The 23,036-nt window shown below is 43.2% G+C and overlaps 1 protein-coding gene across 2 annotated transcripts in view; it reads right to left on the bottom strand.

The window, feature by feature from the left end:
• Positions 1-327: 327 nt before the first annotated feature.
• Positions 328-23,036, bottom strand: part of AMBRA1 (autophagy and beclin 1 regulator 1) — a 129,984-nt gene continuing 107,275 nt past the window's right edge. For both annotated transcript variants that reach the window (XM_027719533.2, XM_027719534.2), the window contains exons 16-18: positions 13,039-13,131; positions 11,250-11,443; positions 328-1,930 (exon numbers count right to left, since the gene is read on the bottom strand). In XM_027719533.2, coding sequence (XP_027575334.1) covers positions 1,440-1,930; positions 11,250-11,443; positions 13,039-13,131 — 778 coding nt within the window. In that variant the 3' untranslated portion in view covers positions 328-1,439. The remainder of the gene's footprint in view (positions 1,931-11,249; positions 11,444-13,038; positions 13,132-23,036) is intronic.

Genomic DNA, 23,036 nt, shown 5'->3' with positions numbered 1-23,036 from the left:
CTGCTTGCCCAAGGTAGTGCTGCATCTCTACATACCTTTTCAAGCTGGATAGGTGAAACACTCCTTTCTCCCTACTTGAACCATGGGCATTGGAGAGGTGCCTACTCATCTCCAAACTAGTCAAAAGGTGATTCACAAGCAAGACTCCCAAATGCTCCTCCTTGTTTCCCAGTTTTGGGCTTTCAACTCACAGGCTGAGTCTGTTTTCCTCTTGGGAAATGGTGATCATCATCTGACATTTGTAAGCTAGCTTGAGCTTCTGAGCCGGATGTATCTATCCCCAAGGCCAAACACAGAGACAACCATCACACAAATGAAGACAGGAGGTCAAGCAAGGGTTTGTCATATTTTAATGACATTGATCTTTGGTGTTTCCCTCGTTAGCACTCACACTCTCCCTGTCCTTCCTCCACAAGCCTGCTAGGGATGGAGAGTTACAAACGAAAAGGAAAATCACATTTGAGACTAAAAACAAAATATCAGAGCCTTGACTTCTCCACTAGAAACTACATGTACAAGGTCAAGATTTCACATGCAACACCTTACATCACAGACCAATACCTCACATCCTGGCCTGGAGCTGAAAGACAATTCCTGCACCATTCCGGGCAGGTTCAGCTCAGTCCTGGCACTATGAAACCACTGGGGTGGCTCATTCATGTTAATATTGGCACAGCTTAGAACATCCTTGTGTGAACTGCATCCTGACTAGAGAGCAGTAGCCCCTGTCCCTCTACCCATCTATACAGCAGCTCTACTTAGGTTCCTGCCAAGTACTAAACTAGCTCTCTAAAAAGGAAAGGTCCCCACCCGTGAGCATATCATGAGCCATGCATGTTTCGGCAAAGCCCAGTTCTTCCCAGAAAAGACCACAGCATAGGCAGGACTGGTCTCAGAACACCACAGCCTGGCGGGGAGCAGTGCTGTGCTATGGAGAGGGACTGTGGCCTGGAAGACTCCTCCACTCCAGCAACAGAGCTGGAGCATCACACCTGGGTTTGCCCAGTACTGCCTGTATCCAGAAGGATGCTGCAGGCCCCTTTCCCTTTCTCAAGCTACTGATCAGTTCCCTGGGCATAAAAAGGCTGGAAACAGGAAAGGAAAGAGGCTTTACGAAGGATGACACACCAAACTGGAGGGTTAGGGCTGAACTCAGAGGATGCCATGGGGCTTCAAAATTCGCATGATGTGCAGACAGCGTGGTTTGTATTCCTGTTAACTCTTCAGCAGTGGGAATGTTAGAAGTTAAGTATGCTTTTTTGCCCATGGTTTCCCTTGTAATTCTTATCCCTTTCCCCCCCACCGAGGATAGAGAAGCCCTCTGAACCGCCAGCATCCTGTCAGAGCCACATGTCCCTAGTCTTCCAACTCCTGGCCAGCTGTGAGGTACAGGTCTCTGCTGAGCAGTACAAGGGTAGCACCAACACACAATTTAATCTCTACCTGTTCCGCGACTCCCCACTGGTGCTGTCATTACTATAGAAGTTGGTACTGTCAGGAAGATGGTTATTATTAGTTAGGTCACTGTATTCAATTGGTCCCTGGGTGTCCATGGAGGACTGGGCCTGCTCTGGCAGGTCCAGATCACCAGCGCTTTGTCCTTCACTCGCGCTAGGGGCTGTCCGCGGGCTCAGGCCGTGCTCCGGCAGCTGCACAGACTCTGACAGGATCCGTCCCTCCAGCTCTGTGTCCAGCTGCTGTGAGGTGGACTGCTGTGCTGATGTGCCCTCAGCTCCAGTGGACTCGGCACCAGTCTGAGAGCTGCGGTGGATCCGGTGGCTCACAATGATGTTGTTGCCGAAGCCGCCCATGGATGCCATGGTGGTACTCTGCTCCCGCTGAACCACGGCAGTCATGCCACCTTCTGCCATCAGCCTTTGAATCCTACTCAGGGCATCCTCCCCACTGGCTCCATATTCTGGACCTTCCCCTGCAAAAGAAAGCAGAAGCAACTCTGGTGCACAAGGCAAACTACAACACAAAGAGAAAGCATGCTGGGTAGATGCATCATCCAGTGTGCACATGATCGGATAGAAGGTGGGTTTTATTCCAGAGGGAACCCAACATTTTATTTCCATAACTTTTGGTTAAGTGCCAAAAAAAGGCACCGAATTCTGACAAGAAAATCTCAGCCACTCCCACAGGTATTCCTCACAGACTTGCACGTCCAAACCTTGGAGAAGCAGCTCTTATCTAGCTGTAAAAGTGGGGGGAAAAAGTGTAGTCAAAGAGGCAGGATGTTTTATCACAGCTTTAGAGACAATCCTGCCAGTTCCATGGGGACAGGAAGAAAAACCTCAGTTTGCACTACAATAAAACAAACATTTCACCATGGTGTTAAAGAAATCTGTGGCCTTTTGCTACTTCACTTGTTTGAGAAAAGCCCAGGCAGATGACACGATGGCCATGTCCCCAGTGTCAGTCAGGGAAGACATAAGCAGCAGTCAAGAGCAGACAGCAACTAGAGAACACAGTCTGTGCTTTCACATCATCTATGACGAAGGAAAGATCAAGTGTGTATGCTCCTGCTCCCCTGACTGGTATCTTTTGAGGAATGCAAAAAACATCTCAAGACCTACAATCTTTGTCTGCTCTATTTCTGAGACTTCCCTTCATAGTCAGGCTCTATTGAGCTCTGAGAGAACCACTGTCAGATACCTTTGTTGCTCAAGATTACCTTTGAAGAACAAAATCTCACAAAAAAATAGTCCACATAGGAGACTGAATCCCCACGACAAGGAAGTTTGTCCCAGTTCTGTTTCCCAACATCCTTCTTTTGCTACAAACCCTACCCAGAGCATTTGGGGAACAGTCTGTAATCATAAACTGCTAGAAACATTCCACAGTGGGATCCTGCTGATTCTTATTAAAGAAATAAATCTCAGTCCCACCTCCATAAAGCTATCACAGTGCTGATTAGAAGAGAAAGCCATGAGCTCTCTTGCACCAAGGAAATGAACACAAATGTCAACAAGGCTAGATGCAGGGAGGGGTTAAAACACAATAAAAGCCAAAATGCCACAGTGACTAGGAAAAGAAAAATACTTCGGGCTGTGGAGTTTAATATCTTTATCGATGATTTGGATGAGGGGATCAAGTGCACCCTCAGTAAATTCATAGACGATACTAAATCGCATGGGAGTGTGGATCTGCTGGAGGGCAGGAAGGTTCTACAGAGGGATCTGGGTAGGCTGGATTGATGGGCTGAGGCCAACGGTATGAGGTTATACAAGGTCATGTGCCGAGTCCTCATTTGGATCACAAAAACCCCAGGCAGCGCTACGGGCTGGGGGAAGAGTGGTTGGAAAGCTGCCCAGTGGAAAAGGACCTGGGGGTGCTGGTCAACAGCAGGTGAACATGGGCCAGAAGTGTGCCCAGGTGGCCAAGAAGGCCAGTGGCATCCTGGCTTGTGTCAGAAATAGTGTGGCCAGCAGGGTTTGTCCCTCTGTACTCAGTACTGGTGAGGTTGCACCTGGAATCTTGTGTTCAGTTTTGGGCTCCTCACTACAAGAAGGACATTGAGGTGCTGGAGCATGTCCAGAGAAGGACAATGGAGCTGGTGAAGGTTCTGGAGCACAAGTCTTATGAGGAGCAGCTGAGGGAGCTGGGGGTGTTTATCCTGGAGAAAAGGAGGCCGATACTCTCTACAACTACCTGAAAGGAGGTTGTAGTCAGTGGGGGTTGGCCTCTTCTACCAGGCAGCTAGCAACAGGACAAGAGGAAACGGCCTCAAAGTGTGCCAGGGGAGGTTCAGGTTGGATATCAGGAAGAATTTTTTCACTGAAAGGGTGGTTAAGCATTGGAACTGCTCAGGGAAGTGGTGGACTCACCATCTCTGGAACTGTTCAAGAAATGACTGGACGTGGCACTTAGTGCTATGATTTAGTTACATGACTAAAGGTTGGACTCGATCTTACAGGTCTTTTCCAACCTAAATGGTTCTCAGTTATCCAATATGAGAGCTAGGGTATTCAGCACAGTTCTACACCACACCACTGTAGAGACGTTGTGCAATCAGTCAGTGATGGCTTATTCCCTTTCCTCATGGGCTCAGTGGAACTTGCATCAAGAAATACCAGCTTCCCCCATCACAGGATACAGTTTATTTCATCCTCAAGTAAGTCTGCTGACGTACTCCCCTGTTGTACAAATATTATGGACATTAAAGGCAAATTTAATCCTCACTAATAGAACACATCCCTTTTCGCTAGGAATGTAGTAAACCTGTACACAGGTTTACACCTGTAACCATGTGAGAATCTGTAGCAGAGTCTTAGAGGAGTGAGCAAGAATACCCCCTGGACGGAGCCTGACCCACAACTCTGGCAGAGAAATCCTGTTCAGCATGTGCCTGATGAACTAGGATGTGGTTGATCCATGAACTAGGAACTTGGCTGACCAGTACGAAGACTGAGAACAGAGGAAGCTATTGGAAACTTCAGCGTGAAAAGCATGCATGCCAGGGGATACTGAAGCATTAATCATGAGCAGAACTAAGTGGAAGGTTTGAGAAGCATGGTTTTGGATTTAGTCATCACTTCCTTCTGAGGGCATAGTTGAAAGCACTTCATTACCAGCCATGTGGCCAGTCTAGAGAGGAAGCTTAAGAAAGCCAAAATTTGCAACCTGGCCTAGAGACATGCCAGCCAGTCATATCTACTACACAAGTCCTGAAACAGCAGGTACTGTGCTCTTAACAAATCACTTACTATAAACTAGACCAATACAGGAGCATTGGAACAGTAAATCAGAAGAGATTCCCAGCCAGCCAATGCTCCTCAGCATTATAAACATGTGCTTCACCAGAGAAGTCCATCCAGGCAGTGCACACCACAGCACCTCTTGCTTTTCCCTGCCCCTGAATTACCATATGCCATGGCTGAATTTCTGATTGAGGCTGGTGCTTCTTCAGAAAACAGGCAAAGGCTGATGTCACAGCAGAAATCAGTGAATCGGCAAGTCATGAGCCTTCAGCTCATAAACACAGTGACACAGCAATGTTGGAAATTCCAGAAAGACAGCCCATCAAGGGCCAGAAGTGAGCCTCACCATTCAAGCAGCCAACAAGCACGTCTGCTTTGGGATTATCCTCCCCTTTCCCTCTCTGAGATTTTGACAATGACTTTGGCTGACTAGTTCAGAGCAAAGCTTCCTGCACAATTTGCCTTGAGCTGAGCTACAGCACAGATCACACACAGCCCGTTCCTACTGCCTACTTCCCACACACATTCTTTCACCAGGCTGCCAATGCAGACTACATTAGTACTCAGCTCAAGTGAAATAAGCTGACTTCCATTTGCTAAAGGTTCAGGGTGTGCACACAGGCACTTACCCAAAACAGCAGAAATGCTGTAAACCCCACATCGCGGATTGCTATAAGTTTCAACTTGCTGCAGCGGCCTGCTGAACATTCCCTGTACTTCCAGCTGAACAAGACCAGGACAGAAAGAAATCCCATACTTGTGACACTCCAAAGAGTTTAGGCACATCCAGAGCATGAACTCAAACCAGTGCAGGAGTAGGACAAGTGACAGCACATCTAACTCTCCATATGGACAAGGCAATTTCTCTTCTCTCATTTTATGTTCAAAACTACGTTCTGGTGTCCCAGACTTTGTAAAATCTTTTATCTCAGGCTCTCATTCTTCTAAGCCCACCTTCTAGGGTCAGAAAAATAGAGGAACCTCAGAGCACTACAGACAAACTCTAGAAAACTGAACTAACCATCTACAGCGTGTGAAACCAGGCTACAGCGTGTGAAATACCACTGTAAGCACAACACCTGCGGAATAACAATTCATCTTCCACACAGGTTGTCCCTGTAGCAAAATCCATCACAGAGTAGGAAGTAATCTTGGACACAGTGTCAACCTTTTTCTGCATAAGGTGCAAGTTCTGTACCTGACAGGACATCACCACCCATGGTTTCCTTCTTCAACACAAGTAAGTATCAGTGTTGTGTCCACAGTGCTGTGCTCCTACGAACACTTTCTAGTGTAATCAAAGTGACCTTTCCAGACGTCCAAAACCCTATCTATTCCAAACACAGAACAAAACATTACTCTTGAGAAAACAAATATCCCAAAGACTAGGGAATTTCTGTCAAGGTAGTTGACTGGCTCAAACATTTAACAAAATATTCTCTTAGCTAATGCATCTGTTTTTAGAAGTCCTCTGCCACACTACTCCAGCAAGACAACAATTTGACACAGAAGACTACAAAGGCAAAATATCTGGCAAACTTTCGATGGAGCGGGGCAAAAGGCAGGATTATTTCCACTTTTAAGCGAAGTGGTCTCTGAAGTACTTACAGGGAGTACAACGTGTTTATCTCTGGGCACGGATGGCACACATCTGATAAAAAGCAAAGTCCACAGAAGTGAGGGTGAGATCAGGATCCCCTGTGGCTGTGCAACATACTAACATAGCTTTTGAATTTTTTCCCCCATTTTCAACTGTCCTCTTTCTAAAACCAGCAGTAGTTAGCAGTCATGTTTGCAAACAAAGCTTCAAAACTAACAGTAAGCACTGCAGAGATATCTAAATCTTCAGAGAAAATGGAATAATAGCTCTGAGGTGTGAGCTGACCCACTAATTCAGATGCTCAAAGATAAAAATATCAGCATTTTTAAATTCACTCCTTGCATAAGAACAGAAAGGGGAGGGACACAGCACAGCATAACCAACTATGAATAATCATATCTCCTTTAATGCCACAAGAAATACTACCAGTTACTTTTCTGCCCAATCAAGCCCAGAAGCACGTTCACACTTCCTTTCTGAGGTAGTTAATCCAAACAACTCCACAGAACTCAGAAAAAACACAACTGGTTTGACTTGTAACAAATTTCTCAGCAATAGCTCACCTTGGCGATTCATATGAGTGAAACTTACTTTTGTAAGCCCACATAATTTAATCCCAAGAGAGCCAAGTACTTCGAGTAGATCACACTGTAAAGGCTTGCATAGTACATGCTTTTAGAACCTGATTCTATTTTTCAGGTACTGCTTTTCAGAGGGTTTTAGAGAGAAATCAAAATTTGCACTTTTACAGGACATGACGCACATTTTACAGATGGACAGGCAGATAAAAGGCTAAGGGATCTACCCACATTTCTACTTGGAGAACATGAGGCAGATCTGGAAGCTGATCCCTGGTGTCCCAGTTCCCATTTCCACATCGATTGTACGGAAGTCACATCACATCTGACAACAGCATTGCAAGAACGTGTTCAGCTAACATAAAACAACACGTTTTTTGTTAGCATTCATGAGGCTTGGCTAGGGACAGAGTACTCCTGCCCAAGCAGCCCCTTGACACGTGTTCCTAATGTCTCAGATTAAAAAAGTTACACCACATGCAGGCACACTGACTGCTTCTAAGTGCTCCTTAGGCATCCTCAGGATGCTTTGCTTATATCAGGGAAGTTTCATTTGCATGTGCTGTCTTTTCACTACCAATAGTTTGAACAGACTGAATTCTACAAACCGAAGCCTTCAGTTTACAACTCTCTTCCCACTCAAAAGTATCTCCTGCAACCTCTGAAAACAGTTAGGTACAATGGAAATTTGTATTGGTTGGTGATTAACCCTTCAATCAAACAGGTTAAAAACTGTATATGGCATGACAGTAGTTAACATGTTGTTTCCCTACAGACAGGCAAAGTAGCAATAGACTGATAGCAAGTATTCTGATGGCTACAATGTCAGTAGTTAGTAGGGTGCACAAGGAGCACTGAGTTACCTATCTGAATTTTAAGTCACAAAGACAATGCAGATGACAGGAAATGAGATGACAACTGCCTTTCCATTATTTTATTACTTTTTATTACTTCTTTATTTTTTTTGTGTAGATTTTTTTTTTCTTTAAGAACTGGATTACCTAAAGGATGTATTGATATACTGTCAACAGCCAGGCACAGCATGGATGCACTATCATCAAGTGTCACGAAGCTCTGCAAAGGTCCCTTTCCTTCAGCCTGCAGCACCTTTTGCAAAACTGCAGTCACTGACAGTTCCTGCCACTTGTGCCATACTCCACAGATCCAGCAGTCTGAACAAGTGACAGCCACGGCTTGACCCAGTCTGGACTGGGAATCACAATTTCTAAAGGTTAAAGCTTTGGGGCCACATCAAGAATTTTTGTTGGTTTTTAAGCAAGATTCAATTTGCGAGTTGGATACAGATCCCACTCCCATCACGCCTCTATTTGCAAGGGAAAGTACAGTATAACTCCCAATGGATTGTTTCTAATTAAAAGTGCCTCAAAGTTACAACTCTCAGTATTTCCACTATGTCTGTCAGCTTATAAGAAAGTAGGAGACAGCTGAAACACTGTTTTAAGCATATCTTGGTACCTCTCCTAGCTTTCTCTCAACTCCAACTACCTTTAGTTTATATGTGGAGCAGAGTTCACAAGCCAACTGCTGCAAAACAGAAAGATACAGACATTTGAGGGATTCACTTCTAATAAAGTCATCACATACTCATTCCTCATACCTCTAAAGGCGGTAGAAAGATAATCAGAGCAGCAAAGTCCCCGCAGAGCTTTGCATGAGAAAAGGAAACTATTTATACCCGCACAGAGCTTAATTAGATTCCTGATGCAATTCTGCATACTTTTTTTTTTTAATATGATAAGTACATATGTACAAGAAATGCCCTGAGCCAGAATTCCTCACAACTGTGGGACTGACAGGACATAGGAAAGGAAACCATTCTCAGGGTAGCACTAGCATTTCTTTTTTCTTTTTCCTTTTTTCTTTTTTTTTAACATACAAGGGTTTTTTTTTGGTTTGTTGGTTTAGGGTTTTTTTTCCCCTCATGACGAGGTGCTAACTAAACCACTTTCCTTTACAGTACTCAGAATCACACTTGACTTATCCATTCTACTGCTGATAATACTGCTAAGCCTTCATGTAGTGATTTACATCTTCAAAGTCCCATATAAAACACTAATTAATCTTCACAGGCCCCTGGTGTACTGTACTATGGGAAGATTTATTCCCATTTGCTAGACAATTAATAATTTGCCCTACCCTAGTGGCAGCATATCTTCCTTATTTTTATTCCCCCCCCCTCTTTTGGCCCCTGACACCTGGATCATGCTATTAGGAAACATGTTTTCATTTTCAACAGGCAGAGAGTTATGGTAGATACAGTGGGCAAACTAGCCATCAGAAAAGCATCATGGCATCTAATCTTCCCTGCCAGAACACACTGGACGTGCATCACAAGAGTTCATGGTGCCAGAAAAACAGCAGCCTTACCATTACAAGCAGTGCAAAGAGGTTCAAGCATAATGTGAAGCACAAAGACTCAGATGAACCAGACTACTGCTGCCACAAGTACCTGGCTAACTGCTTCAGGTGTTGGTAGCAGCAGCTGAAAATTTGTCTTTCTGCTTCATGATGGGTCCTTTTACTATTCTTCTATTATGGATTACAGTTAGGTTTTTTTGATCCTACATACTCCTGATTGTTAATGTCTTCACAGCTCCCTGTTTCAAGTTGGTCTTGAGCCCTTACACAGGAATTTCCACTGAGGATGCAAATGGCACAGGAACTGATCAATCATAGGGTAAAACCTCTCAACTCCAGTGCATGTGTTTGAACTGGAATAATTCCTTTGTTCTAAAGGTCCTTACGTAGCTGACAGGAGTGTGACAGGCCCACTTGCAAGGGGACGTGCAGTAAGTCAATGCCTGAGACAGAAATCATACCTAATGGAGAACTCATCAACCTTCTTCCAAGCAAGAAAGGGAGAAAAAGAGAAGTATTCTATTCTAGGCTTGTTATCTGCACTCCTTTTCTTCCAAATGCTTCCTGGTTTCCTTCTTTGTAGAGATACCCCACCCAAAGCACTGGTAAAGGATAATCCTTTCCCCAGCTCATTAACGGTCTAGTTATAATCCATGATATAGATTTGAAAATTGAAAGGTTAATTAGAAAGAACAAGTTAATGAAACCTTCAGATGATTGCAGAACAGCATCAGAAAAAAGCAATGCTGGAGAATTCCCCTAGTTTAACAGAGCAGAGAAAGACCCCCAAAGTCTGCAGCATCAGCCGCCATGGCCTCGATGCAAGACAGTCCCTCACTGTACCCTGTTTTCAGTCTGTGGACCACATTCAGTGGAAGAACCAGTTCCCATGAGATCAGCAGTTGTCCAGACAGCCTGTGTTCCAGACTTATTTACATGCCCTCAGTTGTACTAACTTTCCAGAGAGGTTAATCTCAGCTCTGCTGAGATAAGCAGACAGAAACCCCGCAGGCCAATAATTTCCCACTTAACTTTGAACAGAAGAGTAGAGATCAGGGAAACACAAAGCCTTATCATACACGTTGGATACTGCACAGCAGTAACTGTAGAAGAATCACATACCAAAAGGTATCTTTCAGAGTGACAGAGAACAAACAAGCATAGAGGCACAAACAGGCATGTTGTGGGCTGCTTCCCAAAGCCAAGTGAGTTCATCATGAACCAACAACTTCAAAATTGTCTCCTCAATTTTCTCTTGTCTTTCATATGTATATACTGCCCAACTCCTCCCTAGCCAAGCCTTCAGAGTTGGATTGAAGTACAATGCTACAGTATTGAGACAAGAAGCCTGCACAAAATCAACATGTTTTCAGCAGACTAGAGACTTTATCACTATATAGGAATTGCACAGCTTCCAGCTTTTTACATGTTGGTAAGTTTTCCTGGACTGCAAACCACTAGAGACGGTTTTGAATAGCTGAGCTGGACACCCATCATGTACTTCATCAATCAGACTAAACAGAATACTCACAGCTGCTTTGTGAGAAGCGATTTACACTATTTTATTTTGTATCCAAATGCTGAGCTTGTGAAGGCTGCACACATTTTGCAGAAGTTGAAGAACCAAGCTAAACTCTAACACAGAGGCAGAAAGGATAATTCTCAACAGCTTGCAGCCTTACTGATGGTTAAGAGTTCAGATGTGTGAGGAGTGATGGCAGTACAGTTGATTCTACAAAGACACAGTGATCTGAAGAAGAGTTCATTTTGCCTCCTCAAAGCAGGTGGAAAAGACAGCTTCTCTATTCATCTGGCCAGAGATTCACTCTCCTGATCATCTTGGTCTGATTACAGGCAAATTAGGCTGGAGAAATATTTGCCAAAGAGATAAAAGGAGTGTTAAATGCATTGACAGCATGTGGAACCTATGCAGAAACTCCTAATTCACCAGGTAAGCTGTGTCAGATAAATCACTGATTGACCTCCTACCTTCCCCAGTCCCTGCAGAGGTGGATTCCTGCTCCTGTACCTCCCTCTCTGTCTGAGTCTCGGCATTCTGCAGCTGAGGCGCCAAGGTCTGGGTACCCTGCGAAGTCACAGAGGTGGGGGGATTTCGGGGTTGCAGGCCTATGGCATTCATCAGGCCCATGTCCCTGTCTGTTCTCCATGTGGCTCTGCTGGTTCTGAAAAGAGAGAAAAACAAATAAGACTAGGAACATTGGAGGCAACATGCCCCAGCAAGATTGAAACATCCACGTGAGGCTCTTCTTGCTTCCACTCCAACCAGGCTGCTAGCCACTATGCAGATGGGGATGGAGGGAATTGTGATCTGCACCTATTTACACACACACAGACACCCCTCTCCAGTCTCAGCAGCTGGTCTCTTGAGTTTTAAGGCAACAGAGTCTTAGAGTGCACTCACCCTTCCACAGAAGCAGTGTGTCTTACAGGCACAGAGAGATATCTCTGCAGCATCATTAAGCCTGCAGAACACCTGTCTTGGGGTCACTGCATTGGGTAGGCAATGCAATGTGCAATGCAGAAGCACAAACTCATATAAAACCTCCTATACATCGGCAGGGCAGTTTCAACTCCCATAGACATAGCCTGTATCGTTTCCCTCCTCTGAACTTCCTAGTTTGTCAGCATCACACATGAATGCACTCCAGTAGGCACTTCTGCTCATTCCAGTCAGACAAGAGAAACACTGTTCTCAAAAGCAAACAACAGGAATCACCTCAAGGCTTATTAGCTTCTCAGAATCGAACAGCTGAAGTGTATGATGCTACAGCTGAATCTTGACAATGCTGGACGCTCTTTTCAAAACTGACCTCTGCCTGAAAGTGCTGGGAATAGCAAAAGGATTCTAGGAAAGACTGCCTCATTCACAACCTTCAAAGCCATAAGGCTTTGAAAACTGTCACACTTTTCTATCTCTCTCTTTGAGCTAGTTCATTCTGGACCAGTATTTCTGCCTTCAAGCTGTCCATTATACAGGACTGATTATGTACTGTCAGAAATGTAAGCAGTGGCAATATCCACTCACACAGCAGAGTAAAGAATCTCTACTGTTTATTTTTCACCCTCGATTGGATCAAGACTGTAGGACAGCACAGACATTGCCCTGTACACCAGCTCATAACTTCCTTGGGATCCTGGAGCTCACAATTCAGAAACACAACTATCACCCTCTTGCTGAGAACAGCTGGTTTACAGGGAAGTACTTGTCACCAGAGCAAGAAGCAAGGGACTGCAGCATCGCCTTTGTGTTTAGAATAATTAACATGTGCATCACTGGACAGACTGGATGAAACAGTCAATGGGGCTGTCAGGGGATTTAGCTTTATTTTTAGAGTTTACTGCCAAGAAACAACTGTCCCATGACCAGAAATTAAAGGGATGAAAATCTGTCGCCAGGTCCACCCAACAGATTTGCCCTTATCTCTGTGAACTGCCCTGTTCTTCAGTTATCCTCCAAAGGCCATTTGCTTTGCATGGTGCTTTTGATGCATCAAGCCCCACATGTTCTTCCCACAACTTGCTCATGGATGTTACTGGGGCCATGAATGACACATGTTCTTTACTATCACTGGCACTTTTGGGCACTGAATGTCACTTGCTGGAAGAAGGTTAGGTGACCCGACCAGACAATGTCAAAGGGGGAGAAAATTGCATATTTAAAGCTGCCAGTGGTAAGGGAACAAAGAAGAAGCGGTCCTGTCAGATGTAACAAAAACACCAGAAAGGGTCAGATCTAACTCACATCCAGGAGACTTACCCAGGCCGCTCAGTGCTCCTGCTGCTGGAATGCGCAGTGAAGATGTTCTCATTCAGCTGGTCCCAGTGGTACTCAACTCCAGAGTTTAAGGCCCTTGAAACACCAAAGAAGGAAAAAACATTAGCGTGACAGAACACTATTCCAGCCAGCAGACATTACGTCCCCACAACAGGAATAACAGTGTTGATTCCTGCCCTACAGAAACTGCGGATCTAGCTCAGTTCACATTTTCATTAAAAGGGCTCATCACCATAAACCACCTTGCAAACATGGAGTAAAGTATGACCAGATTGCTCTGGAATATTCCATTCATCTCAATTCAATATTAACACCAAGACACAGCAACTAGAGCAGAGAGATTTTCAGGAAATGAAGACATACAATTGTGTGTACACAATCAGGTTACCCTAACTCCAAGTGACTACACGAAGAATTGGAATAGAAAGGCCAATTCTCCCCGTGGTGCCTGCAAGCATTTCCTGTGCTAGGTAGCGCTCAGTAAGACACTGCTCTTATTCCACATTTAGGTGTTTTGCAAATGGTTCTCATTCTACCTATAAATAAATCTCTATACAGCCAGCTCAGTGACAGCCACTGTGAAGCAAGGACAGATGTATTTAAACAAGTTTCCACGAAAGAGTTTGTACTGCATCAACAACATGTGTATTTGAAAAGTCCAAACTTGAATTTCACAGCTAATGGTTCTGTGTACCACCACATGGCTGCTGGACTGCAGACACCTGATGGTGCTGGGTGAAGAGTTAGCAGTGCTGTGCAGTGGTCACAAAAAGGCAGTGAGGGGGGGAAAGTCCTGTGTAGACAGAAGGGAACTGTGTCTGAAGAGCTGGACTTGTATCACACTGCCAACTGCAGTCTCATAATCTGAAGGAAGGATGCAGGGCAAGTAGTTGGCAGCTCGTTATGGCTCAGGCACAAACATGACCGTTTTATGTACATATGAAAGCTGTTGTCCCTGTAATGAGATGCCTCAGCAGAACTGGCAAGAACTCCAGCTTAAACAATGCTGCAGGTCAGACACACTGCAATGGGAAAAACTGTGTGCTGGAGGCCTAGGGCTAGGTTGTTGGGGTGACAGTACCCCAGCTTGGGACCCAGGGCAAGAGACTGAGAAAATCAGGTCAACAAAACCACTCACAGAGTCTACAGGAAGTCATTGTTTTTTTATTTTTTGTGCTGAGTTAGCTCTGTGCTATATTACATCCCATGAAAGCAGCTGCCAGAGAGCTGATTTCCAAAGGCTTCTGAGTTTATTGACAGATGGTAATTTGTCACTAAAACCGTGACAGTCCCTCTGACTGCTCCATCCCCTGCCTAACATATTGACTGAGGCTTAGCTGTCACACTTTGCTGTCCGCTAAGTAGCATGCTCCCTAGGCAAGCAAGACTTTCTGACCTTGTTGTCAAAATTTCCATTAAAACTCTAGTGTGCTTGATATCTGCAGCTATTACACAACAGAGCTAAACTGACCCATGCTCTTCTCCCCCTTCTTCCACACTTCTTCCAGCTCACAAAGAACAGGCATGGTCTCCACAGCCACGTACATGACTGGTATTTCTCGTCAAGGTACTACGTGTGCCCTACTTGTCTTCACCAGCTTGCCAGCTCCCGAGACAAGAAACCAGAAGACCACAAAGCTTTCCCTAGGCCAAAACGTGAGCTGGCAACACTGCGTATCCTCTCTTGCCCCAAACATCATGTTCCTGTACTACACAGAAAGCTCAGCTCCTGCGCACACACTTCTTTGAGTCAGATCGATTTCACTTCTACAAAAGCATCACAGTACCAAGCTGACATGCAGTACACCAGATGAAAAACTCCCGACCGTGCTCCTACCTGTTCTGCAGAGGCTCACTACTCTACAGTCAGGATGTTGGACAGCAAAGTCCATTCTAGCTACATGCTGTCAATTTGCACATTCCCCTAGATGGTGAAATCAATAGCCATTCTGTTTAATACATGACTTTTCACATTAGTTTAAAATGCTGCCATTTATCAACTGAGTTTCACAGCTTTACTGCCAGAGAATTGAGGAATTTGCTTTCCTCCTCCCAGAAGAAGGATCTGTAGCAGCTGGTAACTGATTTGTAACTGCTCCTTCTGCTGACTGGGAACACTGATGAACAGGCTTAAGCCGAGGTCACTACACTTGGACATGATGGGAGTTCAACATCCTCAGCACCACTTTAATCTGGCTTTTTAGTTTGGTCTGAGTGTGTCTCCCCGCAGGGCAAAAGAAGTGGCTCAGAATAAACAGGCACTCCTTACTGCAGCAGTGAGCATCTTCACTGCTACCTTTCAGCAGGCTCTTCCTTTGGCCAGCTAAGCAACTTCCCCTTCTCAACTCTATCTCTTGCAAAAGACTTCAAGCAGTAAGATCCTCAGCACCATATTTGTTCTCTTTGTCATACATCCGCACATCTCTGACTCGGGACTCACGCTGGTCTCTCCACAGCCCAAAGATCAGAATCCCGCTTGCCCCTTACTACGTTTTTCAGCCTTTGGATGATTGATTGAGCCTACAGAAGAGATGTTTCAGACTGCACAAAGGTACAGCGAGGAAAGGAAATATCTGAACTTATCAGAGGGCACTGGTTGGGCACTATCTTTTATATTAAGATCATAACAAAGATTCCATCAAATAAATACTGCTACTGTATGGGCTAAATGCCAGTTTTAACACCATACTTGCACTAGAACCTTGATCACATAATTGCACATTAAACCAACTTAAGTACACAACGAGATGCATGTGACAAGCACAATTACCTTGGTTTAAATCAGATTTTCAGTCAAGCTTAAAGACTTCCTCTGGTTTAGCCACATCTATTTCAAATAGTGCAATCTCCCTTTTCAAAACGCCTAAAGATTTTTTAGCTCCCATTGCAAAATACTGCCTGAATTTCGTAAATGAGCAAGCCTTTCACAGTACGTTTCCCAGGAGATTTGCAAATCAAGGCCTAACTATTCATTCCATAGAAGCTTACACTGGAGAGATGAATATTTTTCAGGTAATGTAAGCATTTAACTTTTGCTTCATCAAATTCTAGACATGGAAATGCTGGAAGCACTTTACATTTTTCAAGGCATAAGGTAGAAGCTCTGTGTAGCATGGAGCATGTTGCCAGTTGGATGTGGATGCAGTAAGGAGGACATTTGTGGCCCAGGGTTTTAGGGTGAAAAATTGCAATTCTCCACACTGTGTCAGTCATGGACAGTGAAGTCCACTTAGTCAAGTTCTTACTTTCTTCCCTTTTATGGCTGTCACTGAGCTCTCTAAGCCCTCCCTGGAAATTTCCATTAGCTTTGTTATATGCAGAGTTGCTCACAGTCTGGATTTCCCAGCAGGGATCTGTTCTGAGACGGACTTTTCCTTCACGCCTGTGTCCAGCTCACATTATTAACAAGCTTGGAGAGGATGAAGGGCACAGACTTGCAGGCTTTGCTGAAAGTCAAATAAGGATTCAGAGTGGAGCCTGTTAAGTACCAAGAGTCGACAACTTAGGCAGCACAGCCTCTCCCTCTGCATGAAGGTATTATCTACACAGCTCAGTTATGCCCCCGTGAAGAAACTAGGACCAAGCACTAGGAACTAATGACAAAATTACTCATAAATGACAAGAAAGCTCAAATACTATTTACTGCATTGGCTTAACCAGTATTTGAAAAGTAAATCGACAAAGCACAGGTCAGCACAAACTGACTTGGACATCTGGGTAATCCCCCAACTGGCATATCCAAAACTGGGAGTTGAAGAGACAAGGGATTAGGACAAAAGTTCCCCAACTCCACCATAACAATACAGCTCAGGAGCATGGTGGCAAGACAAAACAATCCATGATTTGCAAGTAGCAGATGCGTGTCCAGGAAGGCATAAATAGCACTTACTGCCTTTTTACTTGAAACATCTTCAGTATTAAAGAAGGCAGCAGCAATGGGCAAATGCACTGCTCTCCTCTTCAAATCCTGCCACACGGAAAGGCCCAACAGCAGCCCACTTGTTTGCTATTGTACTGAACTAAATTTTGATTAAGACATTGCTGCCTGCAATTCCATCTAAAAATATCATCACAACTTCATCACTGGAATGAAGACTGTGGCAAGCTCAACACAGAGAAGACTAGCTGCACAGTGATGACATGCAGCTCATCTGATTTTTATGCTGCCGAGTTCGTTTTCTCCACAAAGGAAATTACTTCTTAAAGCTGACTTCTCAAATATACTGTCCATTCAAAATTACTAAATGCAAGCATACAAAACCAGATTAGTTTATAAAGTATTTGAATTTCCCAAATGTGCTTTCTTTCCTTTGTGTAAACTTGTCATTTTTAAACCATTCAAACTGTATCAAGGGAATAGAGTGAGCTACAGAGAGCAAGGTGACACTATGCTAAGGAACAGCTATTGTCCTGCTTTGGAAAGGAAGAAGCAGCACACAGTATCTCATGCGATGCAATGCAATGCTGGCCAGATTCCAGATGCATCCTTGTCAGCAGCTCATTATCTTTTCTGCCAGCTTGTGATGATCAGCACAGCAAGCCCATCCCTGGCTCCCATGATTAGCTAGGCAACGGTATTGTCAGTACAAGGCGAAGTTTGGCCCTCCCAGCAGCTGCCTGGATAGGAAAACAATAATTTCTAACGCCCTACTTCATAAATATTTAGCTTTCTGTGCAAGCGATGAACCACGTGCAGAGACAAATCCAAGTGAAAATTGGCTGCAGTGCAAACTGTATGGAACCAGCAAACAGGGTTTCTGGAGTAGCTCTGCTAGGCAGTAATTCCCTTTGACCAAGAAGAGGTGGCGGCTTCACTGGCACCAGCCTATTTCAGTGCATACCCTTGGAGTACAGCCCACGTATAACTAGTCAGTGGAAGAACACGAGATGGAGTATAGGAATTCAGAGAACACGAGATCTACAATTTACGATTAACAACCACAGACATTTAAGTGACGTATGAAATTATCCTATTTATCATGTTCAGATGAGTGGTGCATCTAGCAGCAGATGCATTTTTACTCCCTATACTGATATAGCCCACTATTTTCCAGAATCCTGCAAGCCTTGCCTGCATGAAAACCAACAACCATGCGGAAACATTTCCTGACACCTACTTGAATTGTCAAAGGTGCTGCAGAAGCAGGAGAGCAAGCAGCTTGGTGCAGCTGGTAGCTGTATGCCTGCTTCAGGGAGGATGGCAACTCAACTTTGCAAGATGACTGGTCCTGTTCATTTGATTGTGCAGTCCTGCCTGCTAGGCTAAATACTGGGATTTTTGAAGATGCTGTATTCAAACTCACACCATTTATATGAGTCTTACAAAGCTGGTGGCACCAGAAGCTAATTCAGTAGCTCTTCCCGTCTCAACATCGTGAATATGCATGAGTTTGTCCTGCCCGAGAGTGGGCAACTAAAGCTGGATCCAATCCACGATCTCGTGACCAGTGGATAGGATTTAGATAGAATGCACACACCTAACAGCCATCTTGCCTGGGCAAAAGTGTGATATCTCAGATAAGGAGAGAGTTGTCAGTCAGCCAAGATGTTAGATACCTCAGAGAGAGAAGAGAAAGAGAATAGAGATTAACACAGTAGGAAGAACCCAAACAGAATAGTTTCTTCTGATCCACAGGGTCACTACGGTAAAAATCAAGTGACTTCTAGGAGTCAGCACTTGTAATCTACCTACAGATTGCATGTAGAACATGAGTTGACTCATAAAATGAGTTGAAATAGATGACACACCAACAGAAAGCACTAAGAGGAATTTGTCTTATATTCCATAGGAAAAGGTCTCAAATTAAGAATCAGTCTTCCAATACATTCAACAGGAGTGTCAGATGGAAATTAAGCACCAAGACAATGACAGGGCAGAAAGAGAAGAGTTTAGTATGATAGTGTGGATGTTCGATTATCTTGGGACCCAAGTATAAATATTGAGGTTGAGAGCACTGCCCTTAATGGAATGCAAAGCTACACAGCAAAACCTGTGTTGAGAATAAGGACAAGCGAAGTCCCTCACAGACAGCCTTCTTTCTTCTACTGAAATACCACAACAGTTTTTTGAAGCAAGTTTTCCCAGAACATTCTTACTCTACTGTCATGCAAACACACTGTGTTTATATAGAGTGTGACATAGGAAGTTGTAACTTGCATCTGAGAGAACCTCCTTAGACTTGAATGTGACTCCAGGGCTACTGATGTTGTAAATAGACACCAGCTACTTTGACATTTAAAAGAGCTATATCCCAAGTTGGAGGGGGCATATTGCAGCTATCATTAAATGCAAAACATCTGAATTAATGCACTACTGAAAACAGATGGACAAAACACTGGCGCAAGGAAGACCCAGAGTTAAGTTTACTCCTACAATACCACTAAGATTTCCAGTAAGATTTTTGTGTATCATAATACAGTGCACTACATAATAGGTGTAGCACTATTAAAAAAAAAAAAAAAGAGGCATGTTTATGAGAAAAAAACCCACGCCACCCAGGCCAATTAGCGTGGAATAAACAAAGCAGAAGTAGACCAAATAAGAATTTCCTGAATTTCTACTGATTTTCTTTTCACTCAATCTTGCCCATATTCCATACTATCCCTCACTATTTGGCTCCAACCACAACAAGCCGCAGGTACTACCTGGAAGGTAAATAACAGATTCCAGAACACAGAGCTTAAAGTTCTTTAAACAGGAACATTCAACTTGCTATTATCATAAACCAAGCTCTAAAGATGGATAACTTGTTTAAGTCCTCTAAAAACCTAAAGGCCTGTTAATTGCTTAAAGTGATTCCAGGCAGGTTGTACTCTAAATCAGCTTTGAACCCTCAGAATATCTTAAGCTGTTCATGATCTGTCAGCTCTTCCAAGGGCTTAGACAATTTTGGATGTTAGGAGTCTTTGGGTGAGCGCAAATTGCTTAAGTCTTCTAAGGCCTTAAACATTTTAAACTGCACAAGTATTGAGAGTCAAAGTCACTTTTAGTCATCTCTGAATTTTCATTAGTGTTTTAGCAGAAACTAACATTGACATTAATTCAAAGGCAATTTCAATCTAGGCTTGTTTTGTAGCTCTTATACCAACAAACAAACACAGGAAAATGTATTTACAATGGGAGAAGTCAACTTAAAAATAAATGTTTAAAATTAGTAAGCATAGCAAACTCTTATTTTTAATAGAACATTGGTATGTGCGCACATAAAGTTGCCAAGCTCCAGAACCAAGATTTTAGTTTGGTCTAATCTCACTGAGATCCATAGGGAAAGCCAAGTTTTATATTTTTAATCTTCAGCAGCTTTGAAATCAGCCAACTAAAAAGTATTCTGTGTAGCACACATGGGAAACCTGCTCCAAAGAAAAGGAAAAAAAAGAAAAAAAATAATCAAGAAATCCAAATCCACAATTATTACTTCAATTACTCACAGTTTGTAGACATTAAGACCATTTACAGAACCAGGGAGTTTGAGGACTTAAAAAAGGGAAAGAAAACAAAGAAAAAAATGGTTGTTTTATTTGCTAGCTGGATTCACTGGAGTCCTGCTGGAAAAAAACAGACATAAGGGACAACAAATAAAACTCCCTAAATAATACAGATCAAAGACTGGAAAATTAAAGAAAATCTTACTGGAAAGCTAAGGAAGTAAATAAGGGAACAAGGAAGGTCTAGTATAGACCCGAGGAGAAAAGAAAGGTTATAAAAAAACCAGGATGGACTTGTGTTGCAAAAGAGGGAAAAGACATTCTTAAAATAAACATGAGGAAAATGGTATTAGAATGAAAAAAGGTCTATTCATTAGTGAGGCTAAGGACAAAATTTAATGACGATTCAAAGTGGTAGAGATACTGAATTTTCTTCTCTGAAGTCTCCACTTATAAAATATCCAAGGGTACTTATGCAATTAGGGAATAAGAAATGAAGCCAGACATAGCAGCTAGTTGCACTCATTAAGAAAATGTTTTAAAAGTTAACTTTTTTGAGTCATTCATACCTGCTTTTTAATACGTTACAAAAAAATTAGGAAATGACAAAAGGCCAAAAAAGTCAACTTAGCAGCATTCATCAGAAAGAAAGCCATACTTAAATTGACAATTACTGTCTTCTAAGTGTAACTTTTATCCTCGAAGAGAGTAATATAACAAATAGAAAGAAGATAGATTAAAACAGTGAAAGTGATCCACATGTAGTTGGCAGTTAAGTCAAATAATTGCTTGCATGAAATTTAACTGCTTTTGAAGACAGAATTAAAAAAAAGTAAAGGAAGAAAAGGCAGCAGGTGTGATCTGAATAGATATAAACGAAACACTTGTTTTTACAGCACATGGTTGAACTCTTAGATTGCTACCCAATCTGGGAACTACTAAGGACCTGCAGAAGCCCAGTGACATAGTACACAAACTGGTAAGTTGCAGGTTATGTTTCTTTAACACAGAGCTCGGTACCAAGTTCCCTTTCTCATGGTGGAAAATAAATGTCTCTAAGCAGTCAGTGCTACAGCATATCTTGAAGAATTGGGTGAGGGAAATGAACTTGCTAATAAGTGAAGACTTAAAGCAGCTCTCAAAATTTACCTCTAGGATTCGTAGACATATTAAGTGGAATTTTATGAGGGCAACTTCCATCAGTCATCCTGGATATCAAATTCACATACAGAAATAGAAATGGAATAAAAAACAGTATCAGAATGGAAACACTGTTTCAAGCTTTCATATTACCACTCTACTTCTCTTGCACCTGCAATGGTTACCTAGGCTTCTCTGCACAATTTGGAATAATTCACTTAATAACAAAATCCAAATATAAGCTTTCAGGATGCATCTATAGTGCAAAATTGGCCATCTTCCCTCCTTTTCAGTCCTTTTATCAATCAAAATCATCTTTTACCCTCATTTAGGAAATTCAATGTATCTTGTGGTTAACAGGTGGCAAAATTCCAGGACACGCATTCATTTCCTCCGCCATGGTCGAAGGCCACTGTGCAGATGCTGCCATATGCAGGGAGTACTTGGACAGAACTAGTATCTCTAGCCACCTCAGCTAACAGTTGTGAGAACATTCCCTGTGCAGGGTTGCTAACATCCCCCCGTTACACATGAAGGAAGACAGCTCCTCCTTCTGTCTCCTTGTTTACTCCATCCTCCAGAAGCTATTCTTATAGCAGGGCTTATGCTGCTGAGAGCATCATGGCTAGAGGCTGAAGAGCCTGAGGAATGGAGCCAGCCAGCAGAGAGACATGATGCACCAAGCAGCTGGATAGATTACCATCTCCTTACCAATGTTGATAACTAGATGCAGACACATTGTCCCCATCAGTAGATGGGAGGATATGTAATTCTCAGAGAAAAAATAATAGATTGGCATGGACAGATAAATGCAGTGATCCCTTGCAAAGCATAGAAATTTATCGTAAAGAGAATTTTCCTGGAATAATTTCACGTTAGAGGCAGACCTCACCACAAAGAATTAAAATATGCACATCGAATATGCACACTGAATCAGTCTGAGACTCTCCACACCTACTTCCAAATGAGAGAAATCTAAGGGATGCTGCCTCTGAATCAGATGCATCTTCAGGGGTATTTGAATTCCACTACCAGAGGTTCTGACTGCTGAAGAAATCCTTCCTCTCTTGTGGATGACTGCATTACAAAGCTAGCCCTAGACAAGGTGCTTTGAGAGCTTGGTTTTGAAACAGTTTTCTCAGAACACTGAGGTTTTTGGATTCGTATTTTCAAAAGCATGTGAGCACTGAGTCCTCCCAGAATATACTCCTGAGAATGGGGGAGGGGACACTCAAGATGAAATGACAAACAACTGATACTTGGACCCCCTGCCTTTCTTCCATGGCAGTTCTCCACAAGTGAAGTCAGCTAAAGGCAATAAGCAGCATGCAGTCTGTTCCTCACCACTTTGGTCTCACCTGTTCTACAAAGCAATTAATGCTTGAGATGTCCCATCAGAGGTTTTTCTGAATGGG

This window comes from Pipra filicauda, unplaced genomic scaffold, assembly GCF_003945595.2.
Source record: "Pipra filicauda isolate LSUMZ 115617 unplaced genomic scaffold, ASM394559v2 scaffold133_size2016399_pilon, whole genome shotgun sequence".
Classification (NCBI taxonomy): domain Eukaryota; kingdom Metazoa; phylum Chordata; class Aves; order Passeriformes; family Pipridae; genus Pipra; species Pipra filicauda.
The sequence above is the reverse complement of the archived record's forward strand: the minus strand, read 5'-3'. Positions and strand labels throughout refer to the sequence as shown.